The 15,909-nt window shown below is 40.4% G+C and overlaps 1 protein-coding gene across 4 annotated transcripts in view; it reads left to right on the top strand.

Moving 5' to 3' along the window:
• LOC116510561 (amine oxidase [flavin-containing] A-like) overlaps window positions 1-15,265 on the top strand; it is a 55,709-nt gene extending 40,444 nt beyond the window's left edge. For all 4 annotated transcript variants that reach the window (XM_032220160.1, XM_032220163.1, XM_032220161.1 and 1 more), the window contains exons 7-15: window positions 268-417; window positions 2,031-2,190; window positions 2,856-2,952; window positions 4,626-4,679; window positions 5,255-5,312; window positions 9,407-9,504; window positions 11,080-11,191; window positions 11,529-11,591; window positions 14,382-15,265. In XM_032220160.1, the coding sequence (XP_032076051.1) occupies window positions 268-417; window positions 2,031-2,190; window positions 2,856-2,952; window positions 4,626-4,679; window positions 5,255-5,312; window positions 9,407-9,504; window positions 11,080-11,191; window positions 11,529-11,591; window positions 14,382-14,534 (945 nt within the window). In that variant the 3' untranslated portion in view covers window positions 14,535-15,265. The remainder of the gene's footprint in view (window positions 1-267; window positions 418-2,030; window positions 2,191-2,855; window positions 2,953-4,625; window positions 4,680-5,254; window positions 5,313-9,406; window positions 9,505-11,079; window positions 11,192-11,528; window positions 11,592-14,381) is intronic.
• The last annotated feature ends 644 nt before the right edge of the window (window positions 15,266-15,909 follow it).

Genomic DNA, 15,909 nt, shown 5'->3' with positions numbered 1-15,909 from the left:
GAGGAAACACGCCAGCAGTTTGGGGAGTGGCGTCAAGCTGGCTACGCCCACCCAGTTGGCTACACCCAGCAAGTTGGCCACACCCACCCTGAGATCAATCACAGCGCTGATGAAATTGAATTTGACACCCCTGGGCTATAGAATTATATTTTTCGGTCCAGTCCCTTAAAATGATTATTTGAAAATCTTATTTAATGGATATCCCACTCTCAGCTACATTATACCAGTTATATGCTTCAACACTGTCTCCTTATTTGTTGTTCCTAGGAGAGAAAATTTATTGGAGGTTCTGGACAAATTACAGAAAAGATAATGGAACTACTCAGAGATAAAGTTAAACTCAAGAGTCCTGTAGTCCATATTGACCAGTCAAGTGATGACATCATTGTGAAAACACTGAACCACAAGATATATAAGGTAATTGAATAACATAAATTAAAAAAGAACATGCTTGATGCAATTGGCCCCATTATTGTTTCTCTGCATTTCACATTACTCAAGATACTTTTCAAGTTGCTTTTATTGAGAGATTTTGTAATGTAATTGGCTTCTGACATTTCACCATCACTTGACTATCAGTACAGTAGTTGTAGCTTTCATTCTATACCAGTATAAATATTGTATTAATGAAAGCGTTAATAAATATATACAGAAAGCTGTAATATGGGGGATCCTTGGTACTCTCTGAGCTTGGTTGTTCCCTTTTTGGCTAGTTGATTGTCACTTTTGCATAGTCTATAGATATTGTTTATGTCTATGTATCTATTGATGGCTAATTTGTTAGAGTGTTTCTAGAACCTTGGCACTCTGACAAATTAGTCATAGTATGCACACACACAAAAACGCTATGCAGAAGAGGCAATCAGCTAGCCAAAAGGGGAACAAAAAGAGCACCTCTCCACCAGATGAGCATAGATTAATTCCAAGAAAAACATCAAACCAACAATCCAATAAACAATACCTCAATCAAGAAACTGCCAAACAAATTAACAATAAACAGCCCAACCAAAGAATCTCTAAGGCCACTCCCACCAACACTGATAGGGCAAGCCACTAGGTTATAAACTGAGAGCAAACCCCACTTCTACCTAGCAGTGATGATGTTACCTCGTTTGGGTAATAACGTCTGCAAGCAGTGTTCCAGTACTTGAGGGGCTGCCATAGAGAGGAGGGGGTCAAGCTATTTTCCAAAGCACCTGAAGGCCAGATAAGGAATAATGGATGGAAACTGATCAAGGAGAGATTCAACCTAGAAATAGGGAGACATTTTCTGACAGTGAGAACAATCAATCAATAGCACAGCTTGTCTTTGGAGATTGTGGGAACTTCATCACTGGAAGCTTTCAAGAAGAGGCTGGACTGTCATCTGTCAGAAATGGTATAGGGTCTCCTGCTTGGGTGGGGGATTGGACTAGATGACTACAAGGTCTCTTCCAGCTCTGTTATTCTGTTATCATCCCTGCAGAGATAAGATTGGTCCTCACTTTTAACAAGTGAGATCTGGTTTTGCTAATAGGTCTGGGGAACCGAACATGGGATGGAGCCAATCAAATTGCTTATTTGATTAACTGTTGTTACTAGGGACGCAGGGGGTTGTTGCTGCTATTTTTTATATGGGTTTTTATCTTTGTAAGTCACCCAAAGCCATTGAAAGTGAGTTGCAGCTTTATAAATTTACTTAAAGGGATAAATGAATTTGGTTGGGACTTGAGGCTTTGTTTTAGCTAGACTGAGAAAGGAAAAAGGTGAAAGTAAATGAGATAATTGCCTGATACAGGATTTCTTATTTTAATAGGAGAGTGGTTGGGATTGTCTTTTTTTTTTTTAATCCAGAATGTGTGTGGGCTGTGGGGGAGGAGGCAGGAGGAGAAAGAGAAAGAGAAAGGGGAGAAGCAGCTCATTTACTTAGAATTTCATTGTTTTAAAGTATTTGACAAACACTATGGACTTTGAAAAGGTTCAAAATAAATTGAAATATAGAAATTATTTTCAAAATGTGTCAAAGATTTGAATATGCTATATTTAAACAGGGCAAGTATGTCATTAGTGCCATTCCACCGATATTGACTGGAAAGATTCATTTCACTCCGGAACTGCCAACAATAAGAAACCAATTAATCCAGCGCCTCCCGATGGGTTCTGTCATTAAATGCATGATGTACTACAAAGAAGCCTTCTGGAGGAAATTGGGTATGTATGGAATCTGTTTTATGACAGTTAAACATGTTTTAATGCCTTCGAATCAAACTTCAATAATATGAACAATAATAAAAAATGGGTTTTGTTGCAAAAAACGTAAATGGGATTAATCAGCAAACATCTGACAAGTTATAATGTATGTCGAATAAAGTGAGATTATCTTACATAGGCCTGGCCTGGTTTATGGTTGAGTTACAAGAATGCAGCACTGCAGGCTACTTCAGCTGACTGCAGTTCTGCAGTTCGGCTGTTCAAATCTCACCGGCTCAGGGTTGACTCAGCCTTCCATCCTTCCGAGGTGGGTAAAATGAGGACCTGGATTGTTGTTGGGGGCAATATGCTGACTCTGTAAACCGCTTAGAGAGGGCTGAAAGCCCTATAAAGCAGTATATAAGTCTAACTGCTATTGCTATTGCTATAATATACTTTCCCTACACAAGATGTAGTGAATTTCTGTATAAGTTCTAGTTATATTTCATCAGATTAATGTCCCCCATTTGCTTTCACAAATCTCTTGGAAGGTTATTTGGCAGAATGGCTCTAAATGTTTATTTGCTAAGAAGGAAAGTAAAACTGCAAAGGATCACTGAAAATGCTTACCAAGAAATTATGCTTGAATTTTTGTGTTGGTCATCCTCCTTTTATTTTTCTATCAGGTTTTTGTGGCTGCACAATTATTCTGGATGATGATGCTCCCATTTCAGTAACATTAGATGATACTAAACCAGATGGATCCATACCTGCTCTTATGGGGTAAGAAATCCAACATTTATGTGTTTGGCTACCAAATATGAATAAAGTTGTATTGAAAATTTGATTATAGCTGTGAGTCCTAAAAAATCAGATTTATATCATATCGGTTCCCACATACATGTTCTCAGTTCTGTCTTTTTTCCTTCAGTAATATTAGCTTTTACCACTTTTTGTTGGACTCATTGAACTCTACAAAAAATATACAACAACTGTTCTGCTGCCTGTGAGAAAGTTCTCTACTGCCATTCCTAACATTGCTGGGAAAATGAATATATATTTCATGTCATGCTGCAAAATGATGTTATGCCATGACATTATTGTGGCATTTACTAGTTTTTCCCTGTAGAGAAGATTAATCACTTGCTTTCCTTCTATCCTTAATTAGGAACTCTAAAGATGTGGTTAATCTTAATTGTGGTTTATTGATGCTACTCAGCATCATAATTCATGGTTTGAACCTCCCTTGTTCCAAGCCACTGTGCATTGGATTTTGAGCCTATGACAGGCTAAATTTAACTGAAATAGATACAGAAGCTTCCCAATATCTGACTTTGTATCAATACCACAGGAAGTGAGGAAAAATACATATGCTAGTGTTACAGTCTTTTCAGAATACTGTCATTTTAAACCCCATGCCAAATAGTAGCACCTTCTTACAGCTCTCTGCTGCCGAGATCATGGACCCTCAAGAGGGTCTTCTTCTGAAGTCTCTTTGTAAATCAGATACACCATTGCCTCCAGATACTGAGGCCACTGCTTCTTGTATGCACTTTCTTCCCTGTAGATTCTCCCACTTTCCTTCCCATTGCATATACATCCCACACACGCACACCCCACACACAAAGAGATGTCCCTGCTTTGCAGCACAGTCAGTACCCCATGAAAACTGCTATTCAGAACAGGCCTCCCATAGACCAGATATCAAGAAGACGACCAGATGAGTTTGGCCAAGCATAGTCTTTTCCTCTTCTCCATTGCTGGCTAAATTGCGGTTCCTTTGCTGATTGTGACTGTGTGACTCAGATTAGTGGCGGGGGGTGGGGTGGTTTGCAGAGTCTTGTTGACTTGCCTCCAGTGATTAAGCACAGTCAAGCTGCTGGAAGTTCTCCACTGGTCTTGATTCCAGAATGGGATAATAAGGTGGAAGTTCAGTTAAGAAGTATTGGGATAGCCATAACCCACCAGGCTGCTCCACTGTGAGGCAAGAAGTTCTACCTGCAGACAGTGATGAAGGACCCATGCTCCTGGCAGTCACCCTTCACTCTCACAGTTATATACCTATTATTCAAAGTGATGTGCATAGCCCACTATCTTTCTGTAGCTGCTTAGCATATGTGAGATAGTGCAACTGAAGGATGCCTTCTACCATGGATGTTGAAGTGATTCTTCTCTTCTCACCCATTTTGACCTGATGTGTTCAAGCCCAAATAAACTATTTGCCTATTATCCTGGAAAAGGGGAGAGTCTCATTATACAGTTTGAGAACCCCAGCTACTATAGTTAGCATTTAATTTTCTGCTATATATGTAGCTGAATATGTGCCAGGCAAAAATTAGATTGGTAATATTTTCAAGATACAGTATTTTTTTCTTAGAGCAGTAATGTTGTTCATATATGTTGCATGGGGATATATTCATTTATGTAACACTGATGGAAATTTTTTTTATATTTAGATTTATTCTTGCAAGAAAAGCTTTTAGACTAGCAAACATTAGCAAAGAAGAGAGGTAAGAATCAACAGATTTTGGAAGTTTTTCTCATTTAAATTTTTGTTTTTCATTCTCTGACAATAATTAATTTAGTGTTAATCTACTATTAAAGTATTGTTTTCTACCTTTGTTGCAAGACAATAACTTTTCATAACAAGCTATTAGTCCAGGTTTCCAAAACCCAAAACCTAGTTCTTAAGGATCAGAATAGATCAAAAGAGGTAAAATGGTGGGAAATTTTGTAAAATTTTGGAGAACGTTCATCCTAATCCTAATCTTAACCTTAACCCTGAATTTTACTAAATAGCCATGCAGTTATAGCAAAGAGAAAGAGGACAAAATGAAAGTGTTTCTAATATACTCCTCCCCAACAGTACTTCAACTCAAGATGATACAAAGCCTGCTACTTTTATGTGTGAATTTGGCAGTAGTTTAGAATAAATATTTCTGGAATTATGTACTGTATTCTATTGTGGCTTATTATTCTATTAGTTCATCTCATTTCTATACTCCCAAATTGAATGCCTTGTGATGTTAGTTTAAAAGCTAATTATGAATTTAGGTTAGTTTTAAACATTTCATTTTTCCTGCAGAAAGAAAAAAATCTGTGAATTGTACGCTAAAGTACTAGGATCAGAAGAAGCTTTATATGTAAGGAAGAAGAACATTTAAAATTGGTGAAGTATTGATTGTTACAATATTGTGGTCAGGCCATATGAATTTTTAGGATGCATGGCCAAATTAGATTTAAACTATTTAATACAGCCTTTTGAATAAAATCCTGAATTAGTAATGTAGCAATGTTTTTCTCAAGCATTAGATACACAATAGAAGATGTGAACTAATAGAGAAGTGGGGGAAGGATTTGAAGTTCGTGTTGCAGACAAAAAAAATGAAACTGGTTCTTTGGGACAGCCAGAAAGAATAGCTTTTTATTATGAGGTTCACCATTTTGATAGTTGACTAAGCCTACTTAGAACAAAAAGTCAGGGCTTAACCAAAGTAGTGTGGTGTTTAGAATGTCTTAGAGACAGGAGTTTGACAAAAAATTGTGAGCTTTGGCTAGGCTGCTAAGAGGCAGCCTTTCGAGATAGCATTTGGGATTGGAGAGCTGTCTGATCATTTTGCTATTGTCTTTTTGCATCCATTGGCTGGATTTATACAGCAAATTTAAGCAAGCCACTAGTTTTTTCATAGCTCTGCCCCTAGACATAGCAGAATGTAATCATGCGAGCTACATCAAGGGCTGTAATTTTGAAAAATATACAAGCTCTGTTCATTTTCTCCAGTCCTACCATAGGAAGCATTGTGCCAAACTTGGTTATATAAATTGTTCCTTCCCCATTGCACAACATAGCCCCAAGATGTTTGGGAGGCATTTTCTTTGTTAATGGACTTCAGCAGCACCTTTTGTAATGTAGTGCCTTATATTTTCCATCATGATACACCTCCATCTCATTTCCTGGAAGTTTGATTTGCTAAATTGTAAACTTCCTTAGTTGACTGCATCCCACATGAGGTACTGACTAGAGTAAGGTGACCAGATTTTCAGATTGGTAAAGAGGGACACCATTGACCGGGGGGGGGGGGCGCGGCGGCTTGATTAAAAATTTTATATTTTGTCAAAAGGTCACACAAGGCAATTATATGACCCCAGGACACTGAAAGCATCATAAATATGAATCTGTTGCCAAACATCAAAATTTTGATCACGTGACCATGAGGATGCTTCAACGGTCGCTAAGTGTGAAAAATGGTCACTAAGTGTGAAAATGGTCATCGGCCGTTGTAACTTTGGTCACTAAATGAACTGTTTGAAAGCTAAAGCTAGCTTGCATTATGCTAGCTTACATTTTCAAGAGAGAGAAGCTAAACTCCTTATTAGAATTGAAATAGAAATGAGTAGAGTAGAGTAGAGTAAAATAGTTTATTACCCAAGCGTGATTGGACAAACAAGGAATTTGTCTTCGGTGTACATAAATAAAATAAAATACAATACATTCATCAAGAATCATAAGCTACAACACAGTGATAGTCTCTCTCTCTCTCTCTCTCTCTCTCTCTCTCTCTCTCTCTCTCTCTCTCACACACACACACACACACACACACACAAATACACACACATTCCTCCTCTGGATTCAATGGGGTTTAGGAAATCTCCCACCCTCATACACTCCCCTTTCTTTCTCTCTTCCCTCCTCTGGATTCAATGGGGTTTAGGAAATCTCCCACCCTCATACACTCCCCTTTCTTTCTTTCTCTCTTCCCTCCCCTGGATTCAATGGGGTTTAGGAAATCTCCCACCCTCATACACTCCCCTTTCTTTCTTTCTCTCTTCCCTCCTCTGGATTCAATGGGGTTTAGGAAATCTCCCACCCTCATACACTCCCCTTTCTTTCTTTCTCTCTTCCCTCCTCTGGATTCAATGGGGTTTAGGAAATCCCCCCACCCTCATACACTCCCCTTTCTTTCTTTCTCTCTTCCCTCCTCTGGATTCAATGGGGTTTAGGAAATCCCCCCACCCTCATACACTCCCCCTTTCTTTCTCTCTTCCCTCCTCTGGATTCAATGGGGTTTAGGAAATCTCCCACCCTCATACACTCCCCTTTCTTTCTTTCTCTCTTCCCTCCTCTGGATTCAATGGGGTTTAGGAAATCCCCCCACCCTCATACACTCCCCTTTCTTTCTTTCTCTCTTCCCTCCTCTGGATTCAATGGGGTTTAGGAAATCTCCCACCCTCATACACTCCCCTTTCTTTCTCTCTCTCTTCCCTCCTCTGGATTCAATGGGGTTTAAGAAATCTCCCACCCTCATACACTCCCCTTTCTTTCTTTTTCTCTTCCCTCCTCTGGATTCAATGGGGTTTAGGAAATCCCCCCACCCTCATACACTCCCCCTTTCTTTCTCTCTTCCCTCCTCTGGATTCAATGGGGTTTAGGTCCCCCCTCGGCTCGGATCACACCTCAGCTGAGCAGGGAGGGATCCTTTGCTTTGGGAGGCTTCACAGCAAGGGTTCTACCTCCACTCTTCCCCCCTCGGCTCGGATCACACCTCAGCTGAGCAGGGAGGGATCCTGTCCTTTTGGAGGCTTCACAGCGGCGGCGGTGCCTCCCCCTCTTCCCCCCTCGGCTCGGATCACACCTCAGCTGAGCAGGGAGGGATCCTTTGCTTTTGGAGGCTTCACAGTGGCGGCGGTGCCTCCCCCTCCTCCCCCCTTGGCTCGGATCACACCTCAGCTGGGCAGGGAGGGATCCTTTGCTTTGGGAGGCTTCACAGCAAGGGTTCTACCTCCCCCACCGATGCCGGCTTCCCCGCTGCGACTGGCGGGAACGGCAATGAAAGCTCGGGCTTCACTCCTCCGTCTGGGGCTGCGGCTAACAGGGACGGCCAAGCGCTTTCCTCAAAAACCCTGCCTTCCACACACACCCGGCTTCCAAAATCCGGGGAGTTGCGGGGAGGGACGATCTTCTTCCCCTCTCTCAGGTTGCCTGGTTCCCCCCCCCCCAGTTCCTCTCATGAGTAGCTTGCAAGGGAAGGCCTTCCCTTCCCTTGCTAAAGGCCACCGCCGCCCACCCAAAGCGGCGAAGCCTCCTGATTCCCACCGGCACCGGAGTTACTCACCAGGGCAGTGCAGCAAAAACAAACAGCGAAGGCGAAATGAAATGGAGACTGGTGAGAGTCACGACTCGCATGGAGTGCTTAAGCGGACTCCAGCCAATCAGTGAGCTGGCTGGGATGGAAAATTTTAAGCACCCTCGTGCATGCTTAATGTTTTCCATCCCAGCCAGCTCACTGATTGGCTGGACTCCAGACCAATCAGTGAGCGGCAGGCTGGGCTGGCTTAGATATTGAAAGTGTAGATAGAATAGATTGGGGAACGGAACGAGCGAGCTAGCGGCAGCTGATGATGGGCGGGGGAGCCAGCGAGCGCCAAAATAAAGCGGGGTTTTTTGAGAAGCGGGCGGGACGCGGGAAAAACGATGAAAAATCAGGCCTGTCCCACCAAATCCGGAACGTCTGGTCACCTTAGACTAGAGAGTAGTAGTCTGAGTCAAAAATGCTCTGATACGGTTTGGGTTAAAACTGCTTCTTGATTATCCCTGATATTGTTTGGATTTATGGTTTCATAGCATTCTATGCGAAATTGACTATATTAATCTTGCTTGTTTGTGTCTACTTTCCTTTTTGTTACTTATCTCCCTGTCCACAATTCCTCACATTTATGAGAACTCACTAGAATTATTTACTCTTTTTGAACTTGGTGAACAAAACTAGCTTACTTTTAAAATAAATATGGTTTCAGATTACAACAGATTAAATGTAGGTTGATAGTCTGTTTTGAAAATCAAATTACCCTAATGGGGAAAATAACACTTGCTGAATTTATTGGATATAACTTCTGATTCCTCACCATGGGGCTATAATATGTGAAAAGAGTGTGCGTTCTGAAAATTATAGATTCTCTTCATTAAAAAGTTAAAACAATATACATTATGTTCCAATTATTGGGGGGTGGGAGGCCAAATAAAACTTTTGTTTATTCAGTAGCCAGGACACATAACATCTAACTGAGCCAAATTGTTCAGATAGATTCTATCAGCAAGCAGCCTATGAAGTTTAATCTAGTACTTCTCAGTTGATATGAATCTGCTTCTATGTAATCAATATTTAGTAATCCCAATTTTAATGCTGCCAACATCTTTTTGAAAATTTGCTTTATTTCTCATCTTGGTTTATTCTTACAGCCAGTGCATTATGAAGAAAAGAACTGGTGTACAGAACAATATAGTGGAGGCTGTTATACAGCATATTTTCCACCAGGCATTATGTCCCAATATGGAAGGTAAAACAAAATAACAATGTTCTCGTTTCTTGGCATTGTTCCCCACAGTTATTGGATATTTGACAAAGTACCAGAACAATGAGCTAATCTCATATTTGAAAGAAAGGTTTATAAAAATATTACATATTTGGCAATATTAAAGTTGCAGCTAGTGCCTTTGACTTTAGTACTGTTGAATAGAAGAAAGTCAAATATAAAATCAGAGCTTAATTGCAGATTATTATTTGAAGATATGATCTTGGAATTATGTGGAAACTGTTCAAGTGGTAATGTCTCAGGGTAGCATATTTACTATTCTGGGAAAATAAAGACGAGAAGAAAGGAAGTTAAATAGAACCATTTAACTGGAATCTCTTTCAAAAAGAGTTGGGCTACATTTACCCTTCAGGCATTTAATAGTACTGGCATCAGAAGTGTTATTCATCCAGTTTGCACCAGTTCACCCAAACTGGTGGCAGAAATTTTGCCCAGTTTGGTGAACAGGTAGTGATGGCCGCTGGCCACTCCCCCAAACCAGTCCCCCTGTCACCGGTTGCTCACCCTCTCTTGCCCCGCTTTGCATACTGGTTCTTAAAGAGGCTGTGATTGGTCACAGGCCACTGAAAAGTCCCCCGGTCAGTGAAAAAGCTGCTGCCATCACTGCCATTTTCTTTGCGCATGTGCATCCCATTGTCTTGCAAGTCCAAGCGGACTTGCAAGGCAATGGGATGTGCATGTGTGAAGAAAATAGTGGTGATGGCAGCAGCTTTTTCACTGAACAGAGGACTTTTCAGCAGCCTGCAGCTAGCCACTGCCTCTTTGAGAGCTGCTTTGCAAAGCAAAGGAGGCGGCTGGGAGGCTTCTTTGCTTCCCAGCAGCGGCAGCTGGCCGGGGGCCGCTGAAAACTCCAGTCAGCTTGCCTTTTAGACTCTGGACCAGCTGCTCTGGAAGGTAAGCAACCAAAGAGGCAGTGGTGGGGGAGGAAGCAAGGCTAGGCCAGGGTTTGGGAGTGGAAACGGTGGCAACTGGCAAAGGGAGGGGGGGTGGTAGATAGAGAGAAAACCTAAAAACTTTCCTACCTTTTCCTGTGGGTGTGGCTTGGTGGGGGGGTCATGTGACTGAGTGGGCATGGGCGTGAATACCGTTAGGTTGGCTACGGCCATTCAGTCACATGCCCTCACCTAGCCACACCCACCAAACTGGTAGCAAATGTTTTGAATCCCACCACTGGCTGGCATCCCAGGGGCAGCAGGGATTAAAAGTTTATTCATAACAGATTTGAGTTGTGGTAAAAGTCTTATTATTTGTACAAGTAGCAGCATGGTAAAACAAATGAATAGCAAAGATGTATCACTTCCCTTCTACTCATTAAAAACACTGCCATATTTGGTATACAGCTTGGTTAAGTGTGTGAAAAGCATCAAAAAAATGAACCACACAAAAGAAGGATGTTGCAAAATGTTTGCATTCCTTGAAACAAAACTTTACAAAGTTCACAGAAAATGTAGGATATTGCCTCTTATTGTTCATGCAAATATATTAGCTACAAGTGGAATTACTATCTCTCTATTTTATGGGTATGTGTTTTCTTTAAAGAATAATACGTGAGCCAGCTGGTAGAATATACTTTGCTGGCACTGAGACAGCAACTCAGTGGAGTGGCTATATGGAAGGAGCTGTGCAGGCTGGAGAAAGAGCTGCTAGAGAGGTAAACAGAACCACTACTATTGGCCACCTTCATGAAAGACCCAAATAAACTAATTCTATTTGAAACATGATTTGGGAAATTGGCATTGATATATTCAATATTGCTACACCAAAGAAAAATTAAAACTACCAAAGAACAATGAAATATATATATCAAGTTACTGTGATACTATTTTGATACCTGACTGTATTTCCCAAGACAAATATCTGTATTGTCCATACTATAGACAAATGGCCTTCTTTAATCTCTTCTATTTTCGATCTCTTCTATTTCAATTGCATGATGCACTTGATATAAAAAGGATTAGTGTTACTGGAATATAATTTTTCTCTTCCAGATATTGTACAGCATGGGGAAAATTTCAAAGAATGAAATTTGGGTAACAGAACCAGAATCAAAGGTAAGTGTGCTCAAAAATAATATTTCTCCATATATTGCCTTGTACTTGACTGGATCACTCTCCTGTTTTGGGCCTAATGGAAGATGAAGTTATCTAATAAAAAATTGACTATGGAGTTAAGAACAAATTTATTACCCAGTTTGTTGAGAATGGATTGGGATGGATCGGGATGCCCTGTGCACAGTCACTCACGCCCTCGTCCTTTCTCGCTTGGACTACTGTAATGCTCTCTACATGGGGCTGCCCTTGAAGAGCACCCGGAGACTTCAGCTGGTCCAGAATGCTGCTGCGTGTGTTGTCATGGGGGTACCTAGATGCTCCCATGTTACATCCCTTTTAGGTGGCCTGCACTGGTTGCTGGTTGTTTTCCGGGTGCGATTCAAGGTGTTAATTATGATCTTTAAAGTGCTCCGTGGCTTAGGCCCAGGGTACTTGTGAGACCCCCTACTGCCACCGGTAGCCTCCCACCGTCCAGTATGATCCCACAGAGTTGGCCTTCTCAGGGTGCTGTCGGCCAGGCAGTGTAGGCTGGCGACTCCCAGGGGGAGAGCCTTCTCTGTGGGAGCACCTTCTCTTTGGAATGAACTGTCCCTGGAGCTTCGCATAATTCCCAACCTCCAATCTTTCCAGCGTGCCCTAAAAAGTTGGCTTTTCCAGCAAGCCGGCCTGGCCTGAGTAAAATAAATTATTAATTTTAATTGTTAATTTTAATCTAATTTCTAAATCTCATTGTAAATGTCTATTGGGTTTTTTGGATATTCTATTTAATCTTTTAACTTTTTTAATATGTGTTTTTATTTTGTACGCTACCCTGAGTCCTTGGGAGAAGGGCGGCATATAAGTCCAATAAACCTCTGCTTTGCTACTGCTTCAGCTGCCATTGAAACGGGGAGGGGGGGCATGGTATTTGGGAGTGGAATCATTGTTGTGCTGGAGGAAGTTTCTAGACTCTGAACTGACCACCTTACTGCACATGTGGAGGAGGAGTGTTTCCCGCCAAGGCCAATGGTCCAGCATTCCATCCTGGTGATGCCTTTTGAAGTTATCTCACACCTGACATTTCGGAGAATTATGATTGGACTGTGCACGGGACGCCAAGGGGAGGGGAATGAATTATACAATATATTATTCGCTTTCGTGCCTAATTAACCGGACTTAGCTTTGCAACTGTTCATTTATAATTAGTAAAAGTACATTTGATTTCAACAAATGGAGTCCAGTGGTTTTCTTTCCTGATTACTGAATGAAGAAATGCTGACACTAAACCTAAACCTAACCTATTTAATGAATGCTTAAACTTAAAAGAAAAACAGTTGAAAAACTTTGTCATTTCTTGCAGATTTTACTTTTTTTTCACCATCTCACATACATAGAAAATGAATACAACTACATAGCTTGTAACTTGAAGTAACTCTATGTGCTTATGAAACTATTGCAACTTGGTGCACAATGCATTATAATAGTTAAATGGAAAATAGAGATACACTAGAAACTGAATGGATTTTTCATAGATTTTAGTTCCATTGCTGCTACTAATAGGAAGCTTCCTCACATGTGCATTTAATAGCCCAAGGAAAAATATAAGCATTGTAATCATCTACATGAAGTATTACTTTACAGAATGACATTTGTACATACTAAGGTGATTATTAGGACAATATTTCTGATGCTTGAAAGAGTAATGATAACTAAGTGAATATGTGATTAAGAAAGAGACACACAGAAAGAGAGGAACATTGTGACGATCACTAGTTTCTACCATCTCATTTAAATAAAGTTCTCCTATTCCCTTTCAACTATTCCAGCATGCTCTCACTTTGATGTGTATTGTTGTGAGCAGTGGTGGGTTTCAAAAATTTTTAGAACCTCTTCTGTAGGTGTGGCCTGCTTTGTGGTAGTGGCTTGCTGGCCATGAGACCAGGTGGGAGTGGCCAACTTGTAAAATGTGGTGAAACTCATTTAACAATGCTCTTGCTTAGCAACCAAAATGTTGGCTCAGAAACTCTGGCATTTGAAGCACGCAAGCCTTAAAGCTATCAAGTTACAAGACCCTTGCACCCCTAACCCTTCAGAAAAAAACCCCAGGGGTGTTCAAACTTGACAGCTTTAAGACTTGTGGATTCAACTCTCAGAATTCCTCCTCTCGCTCTTCAACTTGATGGTGTGCGGACGGGCGGGGGGAGAGAGCTGGAACCAGTTCTAAACGGCACTGTAGATTTGTGGAACCTCTTCTATAGAAGAGGTTAGAACTGGCAGGAACCCACCCCTGGTTGTGAGGCACACAAAATTTGGTTGTAAGTGCACACATTGTTTGGAAAATGGTTTTATTATTGCCATGTATTACCACATTTGTGAACAGTTGCTAAATGAGGCACCCAGTACACAAGGTGTGGCTGTAATAAACCCAATTAATAGAAAATGAATATATTTATCTTTATCAGTAGATATTCCAAAGTTCAATGGTGTTATTTTTCATGATGGATGATGATGATCCAAGCTATTTGCCATACTTATAAATACAATTCAGTGAAATGTTCATTTTATCAGTGTTTGCATTAATAAACTAAGCATAAGAATTGAGAACCAACTTTTGTAGGTGGCATCAGTTCAATAGATGCTCAACTACATTTATGCACTTTCTGAGAAAAGAAGTATAAATATGTGTTTTTATAGGATTAAATACCACTGAATTGAGGTAGGGTAACTTCTTGATAAAACTGCACTATGCTGCAGCTTCAGGCTTCTCAGATGTCCATGATCTAACAATTACTGTAATATGTTTCATCCTAGGAGGTTCCAGCACTTCCAATTACGATTACATTTTGGGAGAGAAATTTGCCATCTGTTCCTGGACTGCTGTTCTTTCTTGGATGGTCTACTTTCATCACCTCATTGGCTACAACTGGATTCCTTGCCTACAAAAAGGGGATTTTTCCCCGATAATGTATCTGACCCAGAATTTTCCATTTATTTCCTTCATGCTATGAATGTTTTTTTTCTGAAAAAGCTGTCTTTCGTGCCCTTTGGAATAGCTGGGTTAATACATCCCAGCCAATTTAATTAATCTTTCTTTAAAACACAAAGGGAGGCAGGACATGTTTTCTTTTCTTTCCTCAGTGACTTCCTGCTTAAAAGTTGGTGACCTCTCATCATATCTTTCTATGTAATATATATTGTAATGAGAACAAAGCAAGCTTGTCATAATCTTTGAAAAATTTCCACTTCTCTTCATGTTTCCAAAATCTAAGGACTAACAAAATCTCTGTTGAAGGCTTACTCCAACTCCCCCTTCCCCCAGTCTATGCCCTCTGATTGTGTTGAACTGCACTCTGTGCTGTTAGAGTTTAAGGGAGAAATGCAGCCAGCACATCCTTCACCATTAGAGGTGAGGAATGGATAGGTACTCTGTGGCTTGTTAAATTGCCTTCATATTCTGTCAATGGTCTGCTAAATTTCATATGCTGCTGTTTTAAAAAGTAAATGCTGCAAAAAGGATTTTGCTTGCTTTATGCTAGGGTACATTCCCTCAAAACCTTGTATAAAACCTTGTATACATAATGTGTAAAAGGGAGTTGTGGGCTGTGGTGTTAAATTCTGCAATCCAAATACATTGACAAATATTCTCATACATTTCTATAACCTTATTCTTTAGCAATAAATAACTCAAATATGTTTTCTTCCTTGTCTTTGTTCTATGTACAATGAAAGCATTTTCTCGATGTTTTCTACAGCTGGATTTCTAATGCATGTAGTTATTATGGCAGATGAAGATATTGAATGCATCATGGCACTATGAATAATATCAGAATTCTTCGTTATGTTGCATCTGATACAGTAATCCAGGTTAAAAGCTTGTCCTAATGCCAAGGATCCATCATGGCACGATATAATATCTCCAATTTTGTTTCCAGAATTATTTTCCCTTTTATTTTGTGTAAGTGGTTTGGACCAGTTGTTAACACCCATTTCATCCAGGGAGATAATAGTACCTATTACCAATACAGAAATAAGTGGAAGAAAGGATGCACAAACAGAACATGATGTAATATGCCCAAATTCATTTCCAGAATTACTTTGCCTTTTATTTTGTGTAAAGGGTTTGGACTGTTGCCATGGGTAAAATGGGGATTGATGCCTATTTTTACCCATGGCAACACCCATCACTATTACAATTATGGAAGTAAGTGGGAGAAAGTATACATAAAAAGAACAATATGTAAGTGCATGAATGAGGGTAGAAAAGAGTTTTCCCAAGAAAATAATCAGTTTTGGCAGGGAGACAACTCAGCATGTTTCCAGACCTTTGGTCCAAATGGAC

This window comes from Thamnophis elegans, chromosome 6, assembly GCF_009769535.1.
Source record: "Thamnophis elegans isolate rThaEle1 chromosome 6, rThaEle1.pri, whole genome shotgun sequence".
Taxonomy (NCBI): Eukaryota; Metazoa; Chordata; class Lepidosauria; order Squamata; family Colubridae; genus Thamnophis; species Thamnophis elegans.
Note: the sequence above shows the minus strand (reverse complement) of the source record. Positions and strands in the feature narration are given on the sequence as shown.